Raw genomic sequence first — 17734 nt, 5'->3', positions numbered from 1 at the left:
CTGGAATATGATATTGCTGAGTTAGGTCCAGTGTATGAATGAATTGCTATATATATACATGGACGTTGCTCAGTTATGTTTATAAAACTATAAAGTATTTTAGTACTGGACTGATTTTTGTGAAGTCTGGAGGGACTTTGTGAGTACAATCAATCGATCGGGTGCAGCAGTGTGCGTCACTGTGTCAATCGTCAACTTTAAACTTTATTTACACCAAGTGACCTGCTTGATTCGGATATTTTGTTAGAAATTTTCCCCCCAAAGACCTCTTAATCACTAATTCCTACGATATGTATGTATATAGTCGTCAAACCAGTATACTCCGCCTGGCAGACGATCATGTCAGGATCGAGTGGTTCGATCCCTATAGAGACAAGCTGTGGACGAACAGCGATGAAGATGAAGGACGGGGAACCGGTTAAACTGGAGGGAGGGTATTGAAAACATTACATACGCGGTACCACGAGAAAGTGCACTCAAGATACCACTGTGCTACCAGAAACAACCTGTCCAGGATTGTCACAGCTGAGACATCACGCCTTCGCTACACCACAGGACAATTAAATTGTCACAGTACCCGTGCATTAGTCATCTCATCCGGAAAAAGGCGGTGACTAATAAGTGTGGGGCACTAGTGAGCTAGGGTTTGTAGTCCCACACTCCTATAACTCCTATATCAGTGTGACACTACATAGCACAAGCCCCTTTCTCGCTAAAAATAACCCGTGGATCATCACATAAGAACTTCAATACAATTTACATGTGCACACACTTATGAAAGAAAAGCTCGAGCAAACCGGAACAAGGAGAGAGGGATACTATTGGTATAATTACACCATCAGCAACTAAGGCTACACCATGGCAAAGCAGCCGGCCTGTAGATGTCACATGCAGAGAGAAAAAACAGCGTGCCCGTGATTGAGAACCGAAGATCGACGACTGTTGTTTACAATTATATACACTGTAATACACATGAGTGACGGAACAAACCTCCCCCACTCAACCCATCTTTAAAAAAAACTTTCGGAAGAACCCATCTAACAAAGCCTAACGCATACAAACAAAATACATCAAGAAAAAAAATCTTGTTTGCGGATGTCTCAAACAGAACCCAGGTGGACTTTAGGTGCTGAGATGGGATCGCTGCAGTGAGGTATCGGGAAAAATGGTCCTTTGTTAAATTTTGTGTCGCTTTTGCACATGTAAACCAGTGGTTGTGAGTGGACTATGTTTGAGCATGAGACAATGATGAGTCTGCTGGTCAATGCAGGACGCGTTATTTGAGCACCTCTATGTGAGTAGATAGATGCCTCACAAACATGGCCGCTGTATGCTCATTATATGCTACCAATGCGTAGGATGCATGCAGGTAGGGAAAGTGTTATGGTGTATGTGGCCCTCCGAAAGGTAGGTGGATCGGTAGTGGGGAGTTCCGCTTGTTCACGTGTGTAAAAGACCGTGACTGGGGCAATTGCTCGGGTTCCAGCTGACAAAGCGTGGGTACTTTAATGATTTTTTTTTTTAGTGTCCTGTGTGTGTGTGGGTTGTTAGGGTCCAATGTCATTGTGTATGTGTTTGTGTAAGATGTTAGTGTGGGTGCTGTGTGTGTGTGTGTGTGTGACTTTTGGCACTACTGTTATTGTTTGACCAGCAGGACAAGAGAGAATCTGCTAGGGGCTTCTGTGCAATAAGATTTTACCTTTTCAAAATGAGGCAAATATTGATTACCTCAGTCACAGCAAAGCTACAACAAAAGCATGCGTGTATCAGTCTGTACCAATCCCTTCTCTGTTAAGAGTTTATGGTATCTCATAATTTATGCTTTTACCCCTGATGTAATGGAACCCTTTGAGCTTTACAGGGAAATTGGTGGGGTCTGAGAGGGGTCTGTGAGTCCTTAACCCTATAAGTTTATCCAGGATACCCCCATCCCAGATTAATGTGCCTAATAGCTAGTTTGCTTTCTCTATCCATGTTTTTCTGTGCTTTGTCAAAGGACTTTTTCGTTTGTTTTAATTTTGAATATCAGCCTTTCTACTTATGGATCCCCGCAATCCAAGTCGATAAAAAGTTGAACTTGAAGTCGAAGACGACCAATCAAACAATCACTGTTACAATGATATCGAAATCGTTATCATGCCCCAATATGGGTTAGTAAGGTTCGTGCTAAGCACAAGCTTTCTAGTGGTTATAGCTGCTCCACGATAGAAGTTTTCAGTGACTTTCTTTACTTACTGTCGGTGACAGAGTGTTTTTCCCACTGTTACAATCAGTTCACCGATCAGCTATGTGAACGTTAAAGAGACAGCAAGAAAGGTTTGTGTTTTGTCTTTATATTCAGGCTTCTCGCTTTCTAATTTATCCACTTCACCTAGCAGCAAAATTAGGTAGTCACAATCACAAGGCAAGACATATCTGGGTGCTCTTCACAAAGTACTACACAGTGTTGAAAGAGATTAAAGATAGTGGTTAACATGACTGATGTGATTGATAATAAAAGAGAGAGGGTACTAGAAGGCTTGTTTATACGTAGAATATGCCAAAATCTCACGACTTACTATTATAGAAAACTGGATCTTATTGACGAATACACTGCAAACACTTAAATTCGCTTTTAATTTTGTTTTTTAAAATCTTTGACAGCTACGGCGGACCGTACTTTAAAAAAAAGTGAATTAATTTTGAAAACATTATATGAGTCTAATAAATTGGTATTCAATTATTAATCTGCCTTGCTTTTTTTTATACATCTTTAATAATTTTTTTTACTCCTGACATTCATCACTCACGTTCTTATCGTTTATCGTCTTGGTAGACAGCACCAAGCAAAATTTCAGTATGTTTAAACGTCGATTCTGAAGATTGTGTGTTGAACAACAAATCGTATTTTCTGCCATCCGTGTAATGGCTTGTTTGTCTATGTGATACACCAAAAAGCAAACAAATAGAAATAGCTGACCTCCATTGCTGGTATCGCAATCAGTAAACGATAAAGGTAGTATTGTTATAATACACTTGTTCAGGGGCGGATAACGTTGATACGGTGTCATCGTTCTTAGTATATCTCTCTCTCTGTCCGTGCACGCAACTTTAAGAATGATAACACAGTTTTAGAAGAGAGCAGCACGCTTAACATTTCAACAAGTTTATATATAAACTCATTCTCAGGAGAAGTACTCCTTTGTTCCGTTTCCTTATACATGTACTACAATCGCTGCACCTTTTCCTAGTGTGCATTGTCACATTTCTGATGAGCTTCCGGTGAACTTTTGTTTTCCAGGGTAACATATTATTAAAATAGTATATATACAACGAAACGTGATTACCGCAATAGAGACGTATACATTGTTAATAATACGTATTTTTCTACCTTAACTTTATGAAATGCGTAAAGCTCAATGTGCATGCCATAGTAATACTACTCATATACTGACAGTTTTCCCATTGTTTGGATTACTTAGGCAATAATAGGCCCATGTAACTTAAAAACGTATCAAGATTGATACGTTACAAACAAAACAAAACAACAACAACAACAACAACAAAAAAAAACAACTATCAATGGAGGCAGCAGCATCATTGTAAGCCAAATTCTTCTTTAAAGGTTTTGATCCTCAGGACTTCCATCGCAGCGCCTTCGAGGCCAGCAGATGGTAAGAAGTATGGGGTCTACGTCTCACACGGTGTGCTGTCTTTGGATGATGTCACTAGCCACTTTAATTCTCCCTTCGTCGAGCGCCACTGACTTTGACACGTCTGTCTGCACACCATCCAACGGGCGAGGTAGACAATAGTTATTTACTATATTAGAATTGCGCCAGGTCTGACTGACGAGAAGCGCCATCTTGTGTGAATGAGAGGATGACAGGAGTCTGCACTTGTCAAGAGAAATAGGCAGTGTTGTTTGTTTATTTAATTAATATTTTATTGCTTTTATTTGTTCTTATTTTGCTGTCGTGTTTGGTTCTGTTTTATTTTTACATCAAAATCAATCTTGTCAATAAAATCTCGTGAGTTAAGCATGTCATTTGTCTAATTCAAAAGAAAGTTATGTACACTAATATGCGCCAGCTTAATGTAAATATTTATCACCATTTAAAATGAAATTTGATCTGAAGGAATAAAATTGTTTTTTAATAGTTAGTACCACTTGTCTAAACTAAAGCCTAGCCAAGCCTTCCCTTAGTTGTTAGTTTTATCGCACGCTATACCAATATTCGCCAAAAGTTTTTGCAACTGCTGTAAAAAAAAATAATTCCTTTTACCTATGGGTCACTTCAAAGCAAAATGCAAGGTATGCAACATTCAGTACAACCAAAACTAAAATACACAAGGCATTTCATAAATTTGTTTTTCCTTTTTTGCTGACTGCTCTGGATCCTTAGAGACAAAACTCTGCACGTCCTTACAAACAAACTTACTCTGACAGTTTCAGAACCTCCTACACCACTTGTTCAGAACTGGATGACAGAGATCGCATGGAGTGACCTGGGTACCAGACACACCTACTTCGTGAAGAACTACCGTAGCTGGGAGGTTAAAAAGGAGACTGTGGTGATCTCCCTTCCTTACGTGACTGCTGACGTCAGGCTTCTGTTCAACGACCTGACGCAGGACGTCACGGTGGAGGACGTTAGTTTTGCCAGTGAGTGCAGAGAGCAATCAAGTCACGTAGCGTGAGAAACCTCACACGGAAACAAATCAACAAATCTGTTTACGAACCTCTTGCTAACAAATGTCTTTTGTACACTGCGTACAGCAACGCCCTCACACAAAACTTTTGGCTTTTTTCCCCTTTAGGCGCAAGCTCTGGACCGACGTGTCGAGTGGTGCACAGTATTGTGGGGTATCAGTACTCGTACTCAGACATCTTCTACCTGACATCCTTCAACTTTCTCTTCCAACAAATGGCCGCCAGCCAAGATGTAGGAACAACAGCACATCCTTTGCCATTTTATGTCATATCCATTTTCCTCATCAAAATTGTTTACCTATAAGCCATGCTGTCACTCTCCTTCTGCCACACTTTTCTTACTCTAAACCTACGTGGCTTATAAAAACAAACAAAGCTGAAAGTTTTAGGACAAGAGTGTCTGTTACATTCGAATTTGGGCGCATAGTTGTTAGTGATTCAGTTTAAGCGGATGGGCCAGTGTATCATTTTTGTAAAGCGCTCTGAGCAAATCACTGGAAAAGCGCCATATAAATGTTTGTTGTTGTTGTTGTTGTTGTTAGTAGTAATAGTATGCTGCGCTTTTTGCAAGCATTCCCAGAAGAGCGGTAGAGATTTTAGGAGTATATATGTGTATCATCTTTGTTACACAGGATCTTGTAATGTCGCTCAGAAGACTGTGTTGAATGGCTTTCAGGCTGTCATGGTAAACACGACGACGGTTCGTGGCATACCAGCCACCAGATGGAGTGCATGCCTGTACGACTACAGCATTAACATGACCAACCGAGCAACTTTCTACTTTTCAGGTATTTCTTTCTCTTCTAGTTTGTTTGTTTGTTTGTTTGTTTTATTTATTTATTTTTTTTATCGTTCTTACTGACTTCGCAGTCGTCCTTTACATAGAGTTGTCTGAATTTTTCAAATTTTTGATGTGGCACGATTTTAATTACTCTGTTAAAAACATTATAGCAGTGCACAGGAAAAACAAAACAAAAACATTGCCTATTCCAGTATAGGTGACTGTATGTCAGTGTGGCTTATTTCAGTTTTTCGCTGACAGTTAACACTGGAACTTTACTCCTCAGATTCATCTTGGATGTCGCCTTTCCAGACGCCTCAGACTAGTGTTCCTTTGCGCGTGGAGTACTTTGCACGTCGACACAATGGGTCACAAGTCACAGAATATAACATCATCGGAGACTTAATAATATTTCAACAAAATCCAACTTTTAAGCCAGAGACATTTATCGTACGGCAACTTGCATTATTTTCTTTTCTTCAGTGTTTAGTTTAAAGTGGAAGGAGTGAAATATGAAATGATGTTCCACATTCATAATCGTTGAAAATCTTTATCTCTAACCTCTGTATGATGATACAATTTACAATAGTGTGTACACTTATGTTTGTATTTGTAAAATTATTCCTGTAATTGTATACTCGCAAGGTGTTTGTGTGTGTGTGTGGGTGCGCGTGTGGTTGTGCATGTGCGTGTCAGACGTCAAAAGGCTTGTTTTGTCCGAACAGGACTGGCGAGTCCATGCGGTTCCCGTCATTTCCAGACCAGTTCTCATTGCTTATGGAAGTCATTGACCAGGACTTCTTGCGGATCGCGTATCAGGAGGTCAGGGTCACTAACGCATGAAATGTCTAAATAGTCGAAGATAAAGGATGATCACTGAATGAAGTTGATGTTTAAATAAGTTGTCGATCTGAAAACAATATCAATCCAAAGTCAATAAACCCCTTCCTTCAAAAAAAAATCGTTTATTTTATCATATTTAGAGTTGATAAAGTGCACTTACTTATTACAAAACATCTTCTTTTCACGAAACAAAAAATAATTAAAAGAAATGTTCCTTTAGATAGTGACATTTTGTACTGTAGTTTGACAGCAGTCAGACCTCTCTTATATCGTGAGATGTTAGGTCGACAATATGGTGTAAAGGTTGGTGCCATGTTGTAGATTTGGTATGACCGGAGCCTGCAGATGGTGAGATGGGATTCTAAGAGGGCTGATGGTTCAGACTCAGATGCGCACACCTATATTTTTGACTTCAATGTAGGTAAGCGATAGGAAAATAAATAATTGGAAGGATACGAAATTATCTTGCTTCAAATAAATGAGACTTTTAGATTACATAACTATTCTTCAAAAAAAAAAGATATTAAGATGGCATATTTATATTGCTTCGAGTTATCAGGGCATAAAGATACCTTAGTTAGTACTGATCCCAGCTAAAAAGGTCAAATTTATTTCTCCGGGCTTCTGCCCGATAGCCGATAGTAAAGATATCACATCATACACGGTGGATAAGACAGATGTTTGGTAAGGGTTACGCTGTGTGAAGAGGATCTGCTTATGCCAATGCAGTTCTCAATACACTGAGAGTAATTCTATCGAGAAAAAGGAAACAGAAATGTAAAACGTAAAAATGAGTTTATAACTTTCTTAGGTGACAAAAAGTACTTTATAAGTTATTACAAATAATCATTTAATGTGTGAAATAATTAATTATACACATCATTACTGAAAATCCATTTTCAGTATAACATAATCATGTCTTTCTTAAAGAGTTTTGACAAATTTTAATCAATGTGCATAAATTATGATCGTAGCAGCCCCCATTCAGAGATAGAGGAAGTAAGAACAACGTCGAACACTTATGAATACAATGAATGAGTGACCAATATAACATACAGGTCTCATGTTCATACTAATTTCTTCACTGTTAAAGGCTCAGTTTGTCTGTTCAGGTGTGAAGTATATGATTGATATCCATCTCATGTCGTGCGAGGATCCGTCGCCTCTTGTCATTGGCGATGACTTTGTGATGCTCAATCAGAAGAACATCTCGATGATGTCAGCCGCCACATACTTCCACTCGGAGGTCGCTGACATACAGTACGTGGGAACGGTAAGTGTGTGGGTCGTCTCCCCTGCCACACATCACACTGCCTTTGGAGGGGAAAGGATTACTGGCCCTTGCTACCACACGTGTACTTTCACTCAGGTGCCTGGTGCTACCTCAAGCACTTTCTTAAAACAGTCGCAAGAAGGTTCGCTTGCTCAGATGTAGTTTTTTCTTGAAAAACACATGGGCCATCTTAGCAGAGAGAATCGTTTTGATTTTCTCCTTTCCATGATTCATCTAGATAGCGGCCATCTTCTGTCGTGCTCGACTTTTCTTTTGACATCCGTACACTAAGTGCATCTCCTCGCTACTCAGCGGACCTTCCTGCTGTGTCACTTAATAGATAACGGGCTTGGACGGAAGCAGCCTGTTAGTCTCAACCACTTGGGATGTGAACGGGCTTATCTGGGAGTTTCAGCAAGTCGTATTACAGTTTGAGCCTGCGATTATTTCTTGCTAAATAGCCGGATTATCCAGCTATTTCCAAATTTTGAGCTTGTAACGAGTCTTGTTTGATCGACAATTCACTCTATAATTTTCTCTCATATATATATATCCGCACGCACACACACACACACACACGCACACACGCACGCACACACACACACACGCACGCACGCACACACACACACACACAGGTATGCACACTCACTCACAATGCGATGTTCTACCTGTCAAATTATTACAGTATTGACATGCATTTTGTAAACATCATAATTAACATTCTTTATTTTTATATCTTTGTGGTGGGCAGACCACTGTTCGTGATGTGGAGTGTAACACCTGGATCGGTAAATATTTTGATCCTGATGCTGAGAGAGAGATTACTGTCCAGTGGTATTTCACATCGGTGTGTAATTTCTTGCTACATATTACATAGAAACAGTGGTGTTGTGTAATGGGAGATAACAATCGAATAGCGAAGGCGCGTTTATTCACATCCTTCTGTTTGTCTCTGTATTGACAGTCAGATGACTGGTCAAACATCCACACAGGCCATTAGCTATGATTTATGACGAGATATCATTGTGCAGCACTAGACTTAAATGATTTAAATAAATATTTCATCTATAAGCCTCTGATATACCAATAATAGCATTGTGAAATGTCAATATAAACGAGTTATTCTTTCTTCTCTCCATTTAAGTGCACACAGATAATAACATTAGGCTTGAGACAATCGGGTTTTCTCGAAAAATTGGCCATTTTAAAAGACCTCGGAAAAGTTCAATAGCATATTCCCCCAAAATTTATTTCGTATTCGGTTTTATCCAGACCGCAGTGGACAGAGGCGACAGGAAGTGTTGTGGGCTCCGGTGCATTTTTCAGGATGGAGATCTGGAAAGTAAGCTACTCTTCTCAACAAATACAGAATGCAGCATATTTTATATATATACATTCACAAGAATATTGTGGCATTAAGCGCTTATTTTATTTTATTACTATATAGAAAACTGGCCTACTTCACTTTATTGAGGACAGCAGTAAAATGTTCAGGGTTTTATTTGTTGGAAGGAAACAGACCATGGAACATTGTCGATTATTATGTAAAAATAGAATTATGATGTTGAACTTTCGACCAGGAACTTCCAAAGAGAAAGTAGATAGCTGCGTAAATGCGTGCGTGAGGGTGTGTGTGTTGCTGTCTTGGGCATAGAACAACCAAACTGCTACACAGCTTATTAAAAATGCGCAATGTCACGCTAACGAACACGCTACATTTCGCAATATTTTAAATAACTGCAAGTAAACACTCGTAATGATTGTTAACACATTTTTTTTTCTTTTGTAACGTCCAATGCTACGAAACCAGTTACTGAAATGATACAATTAAAATTCGCGCTTATTCAAAACTAAATCAAGCAATCATAGAACAAATGCAGAGATGAAGTGTCTCGTGTTTCAGCGTATAGAACAATGTATTATGACTCTTGGTGAGTATACTCTTCCCTGTGCATTGTTTCCTTCAGGGTGGATCCCTGCGACCAGCTGTATATAACATCATGCGTTACAACCCTACCACACCGGACGTTGGAGTTTTTGACTTCGCGACCTGCTATGACGCCAGCAACAAGAAACACTTTACTATAGAGTTCAAAGGTAAAGCAATTAGTACTTAACATCAAGGTTGGTGTTCATTTCTTCTCGGGCAATGGCATCTGTTTACAGGGCCTCCGTAATATAGCTGCTGACACGCTCTCCACATAGCACAAGCACAACCCACAACATGTGTGAAAATGGTTGCTTTCTCTGACTCACACATCCTCGGTTGAAATCATCATTGTAATATCGGGATGCCAGTAAGAAAAACAGAATATTTGTGCTTATGTGCCGAAATGAGTCGTGTTTGTGTTTGTGTGTTTGCATGCATGTGTGCCGATGTGTAATTGCATACTGTTTTACAAATAAACAGTTGTTAACCCCAAAAACTTCATTCTCCTCGGGAGACCGTACCTGAGGGAAACCGTGGTTGTACAGCTTGCCTCCCACCTGGAGATTCAGCCTAATCGCTTCACAGATGTTACGGTAAGGGACAGCGCGCTATACTGCTTTTGGAGCCCGAGGAAGGGGGAGGAGGATGTGTGTGTGCGACTGTCAACCTTACAAGAAGACAAATCGAGTGTAATTGTGTGTGAGTTGCCAGCTATCAGTCTCGGGCAATTATAAAAAATAAGCTTATTGGACGAACGTTTCAGATGACTGAATGTTTAATGCGACAAAATAAACTTTATTCTGTTCAAACGAAAAATACGACAGCGTCACCCGTCTTTTCAAACTGCAGTTCGACTATGACCAGCACGGAACGCTCTTTATGAGTGGAACTATGCTTGGCCCATCAAAAGTTAATGGTTTCGGCAGAAGAGAAATTGACCTTAATGGGGCCTTCGACTTCTTGAAGGGGTCAGTTGCAGCTTCCCACCTGGCCATAATGCTCAGTGATTCCGACGGTGAGGTAATTTTTAAAAAAAAATCTTGTTAATATCTACCTAATAGCTACTCCGTTCTCGCAGTCAAAAATATATTTGTAAGAGTCATTCTGTGTGCTTTGCATAAATTTATACAGTCATGTAATGTAAGGACTTTTCTGGTGCTGCTTAAGAATGCAGGGACCTTAAAAGCGTATGTTAGTCTTGAAAACATAACACTCACCTCTCACTGTATACCAGAAACGTCATGCACGTGCAAGCATGCATAAATCTACAACGACCACTCGACTAAGCAAGTCAGTGAGCGAGAGAGTGCACTGGCAGAAAACCTGGAAGTAGATCTTTCTCTTTTTTTTTTTTTAAAAACTTTTCTTCACACCTTTAGACTGCACGCATTTAAGTACAATGAGTTTTCTGGCTTCATCAAAGATGTGTTTAATCGATGAGAAAAGTAGAAACCATCACCAGACATGAAGAAAGTACTCTTCGTTTTTTAAAAAGGGTAGCTGTACCGTGTGGGTTCACGTTCTCGTTGTTTTGTCCTTAGCCAATGCCTTTAGAAGGAGTAAATGTTGTGGAGCACAACTTTCATGAGGAATTCACCACAACTACAACAACGACAGCCAAACCGACGTCTATCGTAGTGCCCACTCTACCTCCGAAAACTATCTCCATGAAAGTCCCCACAGCGCCACCTACGACAGCCACCACCACCTCCACCACAAGAACCTCTACTAACACCAGGACAGCCACCTGTCCTCTGCCCACTCCTTGCACGTGCCCAACTGTCAGGAGCATCCCGCCCACAACGCCTTTGGTATCGTCATCTGTGCGGACATCTCGACTTACCTCTCCTTCCACACGCTTGGCAGCCACTACGCGGCTGACTTGTCCGCCACCTCCTCCTCCATGCAACTGTTCCCACCTCGTCCAATCAACTCCTTTCCCATCCCTACTACCAGCTGCCAACCGGTCAAGCCCTGCCCACCTTCTCCTCGCTGCACGTGCCCTGCGCCCACGCCCTGCCCTCCCAAGGAAATCGTCCCGTGCCCGCCGAGGTCGACTTCCTGCTCGTGCCCCACCTCCCGACCCCGTGTCTCCTGCCCAACAACAGCCATGGCTCTCCAGTGCACCCCTTGCTCGCCGTGTCCCACTGCGACAGGGTGTGCATGTCCATCATCCACCCTGCACGAGCATATCTCATCCGCCCGTCACCTCGTCATTTCCGACTCACCCGAGTGCGAGTCGGATTACAGCGCTGGTAAGTATTCGTGACCCTTTGTATAGGATCAGCCTCTTAGTCCTCTGCAGATCATGTGTTATTCCGTCTCATGTTCGAGTACAGGCTCAGTTCTTGTGTGTTGATATTCTGTTTTGTTCTTACATGAGTCGACGAAAACGCATAACTGCAAGCTCTCCTCCTCTGACTATTACAAAGTGAATGCTTGGGTGGTGCTGTTGTCTGTGGCGATGATAATGTTGACGACACTGAGATTATTTACTCAAGAGTTAACAAGGGGCATGAGGTGGAAAGGTTATCATTATGAACTGTTTAACTGAAGTATCACCTAAGTGACCAAATCTGTCTCTTCAGGGGCACTAGCTGGCGGAGTGGTGACAGCACTGGTGGTCGGCCTTCTGATTGGATTTGTGGCCACTCGTTTCTACCATGTTTTTCGAAAGCAGGACAAACCTCTCATCAGCAATATCATAGATAACGAAAACGTTTTATGAGTAATCTCTCACACGCTTTTCTTCACAATAATTTAAAAAAATATGTGAAATGCCTATGAAATGCAGGTCTTTTCTTGAATTAAATTATGTTGAAGTTGCATTAAATGCGAACTACAGAACACCCTCCTTGCTTGTTTTTGTGTCGTGTCTTAGCGTGAAGTATTGCATCTTGCTACTCTAGTCCTAGTGCTTCCACAGTCATAGGTCAATGGGAGAGTGCGCGCATGAGCGAAAGATTTAATTATACCTCTCGAACACTAAAACATCATGCACTCACCCAGAGCGAAATGACCATCAAAAACTAACAAAGTTCAAGATAAATGTTTACTAGATAACACGCATGTTTCAAAACAATAACCCAAAAGACTCACTTTCTCAAGAAATCATGACAGTTTTCTCATCACAGATTTCAATAAACAGCACATATAAAACAAAGGCGAATGCGGTTCTGAAAAAAAAAATACTGACTGCTTTGTGGGGTGATGGGGAAGAGGTCAAAGTTGAAATGATAAGTACTTCTATATGAATGTTGTGTCTGTCATAGACATGAGATGTATAGAAGAGGCATACTTTGTCTGAAGTACTCTTGCTCTTCAAAGCCGAGAGCTTAGCTTGTGATGCTACAATTCCTTGAAAAAAGTAAACAAAAAAGCGTATGGTATCTAGGGCCTTTGTATATTCTTGATATTTATCTGTTTAGGTTTAAAAGAAAGTACATTTTTCTAAAATCAATCATTCTGACAACATTAACATCCTACATAAAACAGCCCTTTTGAAGTTCCTTTTGTACTTCTGATCAGTCATTTTCAGTTTCAACAAAGTGCACAAGCCGAGCTCATATTGGCTGTATAATAAATGATAATGGCGAGTCGGTCTTTCTACTTCGTTCAGGGGAAGTAGCCAGTGCTACAGACGTTTAGAATCTTCCTGAACGACATACTCGTATGTAGTTTGACTTCGTAAGCCACAGGAGGTACCGTTTACGGCTGGCTGCATTTCCTCCATAGCCCAACCATTACTGTTAATTTCGTGGTCTTGGTTCCTCCCTTGTGGCTCTATGAAAAATCTACTGGCAGAATTGTTGGCGATCTCAGTCTACCATACTTTCGCTAAATTGACCAGGCTTGCTTCTTGACTCTCCGTCAAAGACCTAAGCTACCCACCCGTTTATATCGTTTGTTCTCCTGTTGTGAGTGAAGAAACTGGCCTGCTAGCTAAAGCCACAGAAGCAATGAAATGGCTTGCATCCATTTGTACAACATCTGAGACACGCCACGCCCAGACGCTGTCCTGGTCTTTACCTGTTCACTGGTGACATGCCATTGTCCTTTCGCACAAACGATTTGCCCTGTATTCGGTGACAAGTTCCGTGATGTCATCACTCTATGCAAAGTCACTGCTAAGAAGGTGGAAACACAGGAACTTCGTAAGCACCTGTTGGCACAAAATGAATGGAAAAATAATGTAAATGTTAATGATAAACGTATGAATGAGAAATGTTTTTAAGTTTAAAAGAGTTTGTGCGGAGATCGGTACATAAGGTCAAGAACACAGCAGCTGGTGAAGATGTCATCAAAAATAACAGATATGTAGTTGCGAATACATATGCGAATCGTCTTGTCGAATGCTGCACAAGCTTAACATTCTATAGCTTGCAAATAGAATGACTAAAATGGTTAAACACCTTCTTCCTGTTTTCGTTGCTCTGAGTCAGCTGTCCGGTTTGGCTGACCGGCTGTGTCGCTCAGGTCCATGTACTCGTGTTCTTCACCCGGGCAGGCCTCGACTTCGGACTTGCGTATGTTGGATCTGTTGAGTTGAAAGTGTTTTTTTTTTTAATCTTTGTCTTCCTAAAAAAAATTGTGACATCCTTACACTCGCTGTTCGACAACACAACAGCCATGAACGGGTTTTCACATCGTTAGATGTTGCATGGGAAGTTCGTTATTTTAAGTTCCAATACTCTAACTTCATCTTCAAGTTTCTGCTAAATACGTTATCGTAAGTTTCACTCATTACACTGGTTACAGTTGTTGCCAACAACATCATTGTAATGTCAACAAATTAAATAATTTTCCCGTTAGTTCCTGTTTCTGGTTTATCTAACCTAAACAATGCTTTGACACGTTTCAGATTTCTCAAAAATATATTCAAAAATCGTCCTAAATATTATCTGTAACTTTATTAAAAGATACACTAAACATAGGATTAAACTATTTGCTTAGATGTGCTTACGATACAAAAGATAGTCCTAGCACGTGATACTATTTATCTGTGTCTATGACATTGGACGTAGTCCTACTAACCGTCCCCGTAACACTAAAGTTCTGTTTACCTGCCCTTCTTCGTCGTATGACAACGATGACGATAACGACGATCACAGCAACGGCGACGACAGAGCCGACTACTGCACCGATAATGACAGATAATATCGGCTTCTTCAGACTGTTTATCTTCGCCTGAGATCGAAAAATACAGACAAGCATACCAACACACGCACAGACACGCGCACACATACACGAAGACATATAATAACCACATCAACCTTTCTAAAAATAAAAAAAAATGGGCACTGAAGCCTCAGCTCTCATCTCTGACTTCAAAAGAAAAAGTCGAACATCAGGAGAGAAGTCCAAGACTGTTTATTCATAATGCATATACAATTGTACACACACACACCAAGCACACACACTACATCGCCAAAGTGACGGGTGGAAGGAGGCCCCCGCCATTCGCTGTAGCAGACAGGCTGACAATTCCATCATGCCTGCGTCAACGGTTTGATCCTGTCAATCCTTCTTTTACATTGAACCCATCAGACGGCAGCACTCGGCGAACCTGCAGCGAGAGTTTATTTGAGAAACGTAAGCTTATGTTGTAGGAACCTATCGTTGTCATCGTCGTTGTAAACGTTGCCAATCGTCTGTCAAGGGTTACAATATATATTAAGCGAAGTGCTCAGCAGCTGCGCCACCTGTAGTGAGCTAACTGTTCCTGGCAGATTTATTGCCTCAAGTCGTATGATAAATTTTCTTCCCAAAACCCAGACTAAGGATTTTATGTTTACAATGTCATAAAAACTGAGGACGAGGACGTATACTCAAACACGATCTTGAAATCTTATTCCCTTATCTCGACTCACTTTTCATGTTTGAAGGGTGAGGCTAAATTCAGATCGACAACTTTTGGATAAACCGTATGTCCTACTTCAGTAACAGATACCTCACATCTAGCTCAACACAACTTGAGACACGGTTACAGACATGTAAATATTTTAAATGCTATACGCAATTTCTCAGCCCCGGGTAGGTTTGCTCTGCAGTGTGTGCGATGTTGGATATTTCTATAGACCTAGACTGTGCCATGCCAAAGCCGTTACTGTATGTCTGTTCACAGCCATTGTATGTAAAACCAACCTAGCCGACCACCTCGTGCGTCACCTAGCTGTAATTATTCACTTCCTCTTTCCACGCTAAGGGTGGGTTTGGGGGCTTGTCCTGCCACTTTATACTGAAGTGCAGCAGAGCACATTACTAATACGACATGCGTGTACCAGCGCAACACGCACACAACGCAGTAACACAATGAGTGCTCTTGTGATCCTTGAACACAGAGGCCGGGTCATACATTAGACTGACTACACAAGCCAAGTCTGAACAAGGAACTAAATACTGGCTGATCCTACACCCAAGACACTTATCTGTGCATACATACAGCAGCGCAGTGTGGGTTTCTCTAGGCATGTCCAAGTGGTTTTAGTTCACGGCTAATTCCACTATATTACTGAAATTGTGATTCCATGTCTTTGAAGGCTTTTGTACTGTCCCTATGAGAGAGAGATATGCTTGTGTGTGTGTGTTCTTCAATGCTGTATGTAAGCATAACGCATCATGAGTACTTAAAAAAAAAAACAGATTAGGGAGGACAGGATCGGAGATGAAAGAGAAGGGAGAAGACTACAAGCCGAAGAAGAGTGCAAGATGGCGAGATGATACAGAACATGTGGAGTGAAACTTTCACAAGGAAAAATTGTCGTCTCTATAACTTCTGTACTGAAGCAAGTTTCAAAACTCAGTAATGATTGTGGGATGGATAATTTTGTTCCTGTTTCTAAATCTGGGCTTGAGTGGCGAGTTCGTCTGCATCTCCCATTCAAAAAAAATAGGATAAGCTGACATTTTGAAATTTGTCTGAGATGACGATACAAACTCAATGTAGTCCAGTCTTTTCCACTTATCAACTTACATACATTTTGAACCCTTTCAAGCCGAAGAACATGTTCATGTTCAAAACAAATACAACAAACGATAAAAGTGTAGTTGTGTACATAAATACAACTCCTAAAGGTGACAGTGGAATGTAAGAAAAGATCCGTTACATAACCTACGACTCACCAGACGACTCGGCTTCTGTCAGTGTCAGTGGCGGGGGGGGATGTCTGGCACGAGGAAGGTCTTGTCACCAACTGCCAGTGCCAACGCGTCGCCAGGAATGAGCTGTCCAGTGACGGGGCGTGCTTTTTACTCAAGCCGTGTCAGTAGCTTGACGATGATTGGCTGATTCCTTTCGTGACGTCACCGCTGATAGCCCGCCCCCTGCTCGTGCAGACATCTTTGTAAGGAATACAAACATCGCACTGTCACTGTCAGTCTAGGTTTAACTTCCTTGTACAGACAGTGCAGACTTCAAGCGTAGTTTAAGCTTTGGTTTCACTTCCTTGTGGCGAGAATGCAGATACAATTTAAATGCGAAATATTCGACAAAATAAGATTGTCATAATGATCTCTTAAAATATAATCTTGTTCTGTCAATATCTATTCATCTGTGCGTGAGAGAGAGAGAGAAATGATCAGCTTGGTGATGTTTCTTGTGATAAATGCTTTATTTGTTTTACTTGCTGCTTTTTTCTACCTGTATAAATAATTTGAATTACCCAATCAACTATGGACAGAGACTCAATAAAAACACAGGCATAAAGCCTTTATATTTAGGTATTCTGTTGTAAATTAGAGTCACATTCCCAGTATTGAAGGAACCAGTCAAAAGAGAAATATTTAGTTACAGGATTTGCGGCTGCACACAACTGAACTCGAGGCCGAGGTTCAGACGGATGGCTCACAGAATCATGCATCGTCGCCAACCGGAAGCTGAAACGGTTTGACCTTGAAGGGTTTGCCCGCTCAGTCATAATCATTATCTTCTCGGAATCCGCTTAGTGATATACCATAAGACTTCATAGTTATTATAGTTGTTATCTCTTACTTACACACTTTTTCCCGAATAATTGTGGTCTGTCTAGAAGAGGATATGGGTTCGGACGTGTATGTCTATACTTATTATTACTTCGCCTGGGTTTTTACGCAAACGTCTGCCGCACACCAGACTATTTACATATTTTTATTTCCTTCATTCCTTGTCACTTACTTTCAGGTCACTACCCTAAGCGTTTTCAGATCATGAGTCTGACCAAGACAGGCATGCAATGT

At 41.0% G+C, this 17734-nt stretch overlaps 1 protein-coding gene and 1 long non-coding RNA gene across 6 annotated transcripts; one reads left to right on the top strand and one right to left on the bottom strand.

The window, feature by feature from the left end:
- The first annotated feature begins 2146 nt into the window (after window positions 1-2146).
- Window positions 2147-12702, top strand: LOC112559432 (uncharacterized protein PB18E9.04c-like). 4 transcript variants are annotated; one of them, XM_025230685.1, is made up of 13 exons: window positions 2147-2316; window positions 3619-3783; window positions 4430-4645; window positions 4801-4925; window positions 5370-5481; window positions 5761-5924; window positions 6171-6296; window positions 6639-6738; window positions 7430-7590; window positions 8342-8437; window positions 8863-8932; window positions 9558-9687; window positions 10001-10113. In XM_025230685.1, the coding sequence occupies exons 2-12, from the start codon at window positions 3651-3653 to the stop codon at window positions 9584-9586; spliced, it is 1332 nt and encodes a 443-aa protein (XP_025086470.1). In that variant the 5' UTR covers window positions 2147-2316; window positions 3619-3650; the 3' UTR covers window positions 9587-9687; window positions 10001-10113. The 4 variants fall into 4 exon arrangements, with proteins under 4 accessions (XP_025086470.1, XP_025086469.1, XP_025086471.1 ...); XM_025230684.1 differs by having other exon boundaries at window positions 3605-3783; XM_025230686.1 differs by lacking the exon at window positions 2147-2316 and adding an exon at window positions 3214-3281 and having other exon boundaries at window positions 3605-3783.
- Window positions 12559-17325, bottom strand: LOC112559433. Of its 2 annotated transcripts, none has more exons than XR_003098330.1 (5): window positions 17311-17325; window positions 16643-16859; window positions 14584-15086; window positions 13933-14057; window positions 12559-13682 (listed from the first exon to the last, which is right to left on the bottom strand). It is a non-coding gene; the product is annotated as an uncharacterized LOC112559433 (long non-coding RNA). The 2 variants fall into 2 exon arrangements; XR_003098331.1 differs by having other exon boundaries at window positions 16643-16843.
- Between the last annotated feature and the right edge of the window lie 409 nt (window positions 17326-17734).

This window comes from Pomacea canaliculata, linkage group LG3, assembly GCF_003073045.1.
Source record: "Pomacea canaliculata isolate SZHN2017 linkage group LG3, ASM307304v1, whole genome shotgun sequence".
NCBI lineage: Eukaryota > Metazoa > Mollusca > Gastropoda > Architaenioglossa > Ampullariidae > Pomacea > Pomacea canaliculata.
This window is presented reverse-complemented; position numbering and strand designations above follow the sequence as displayed.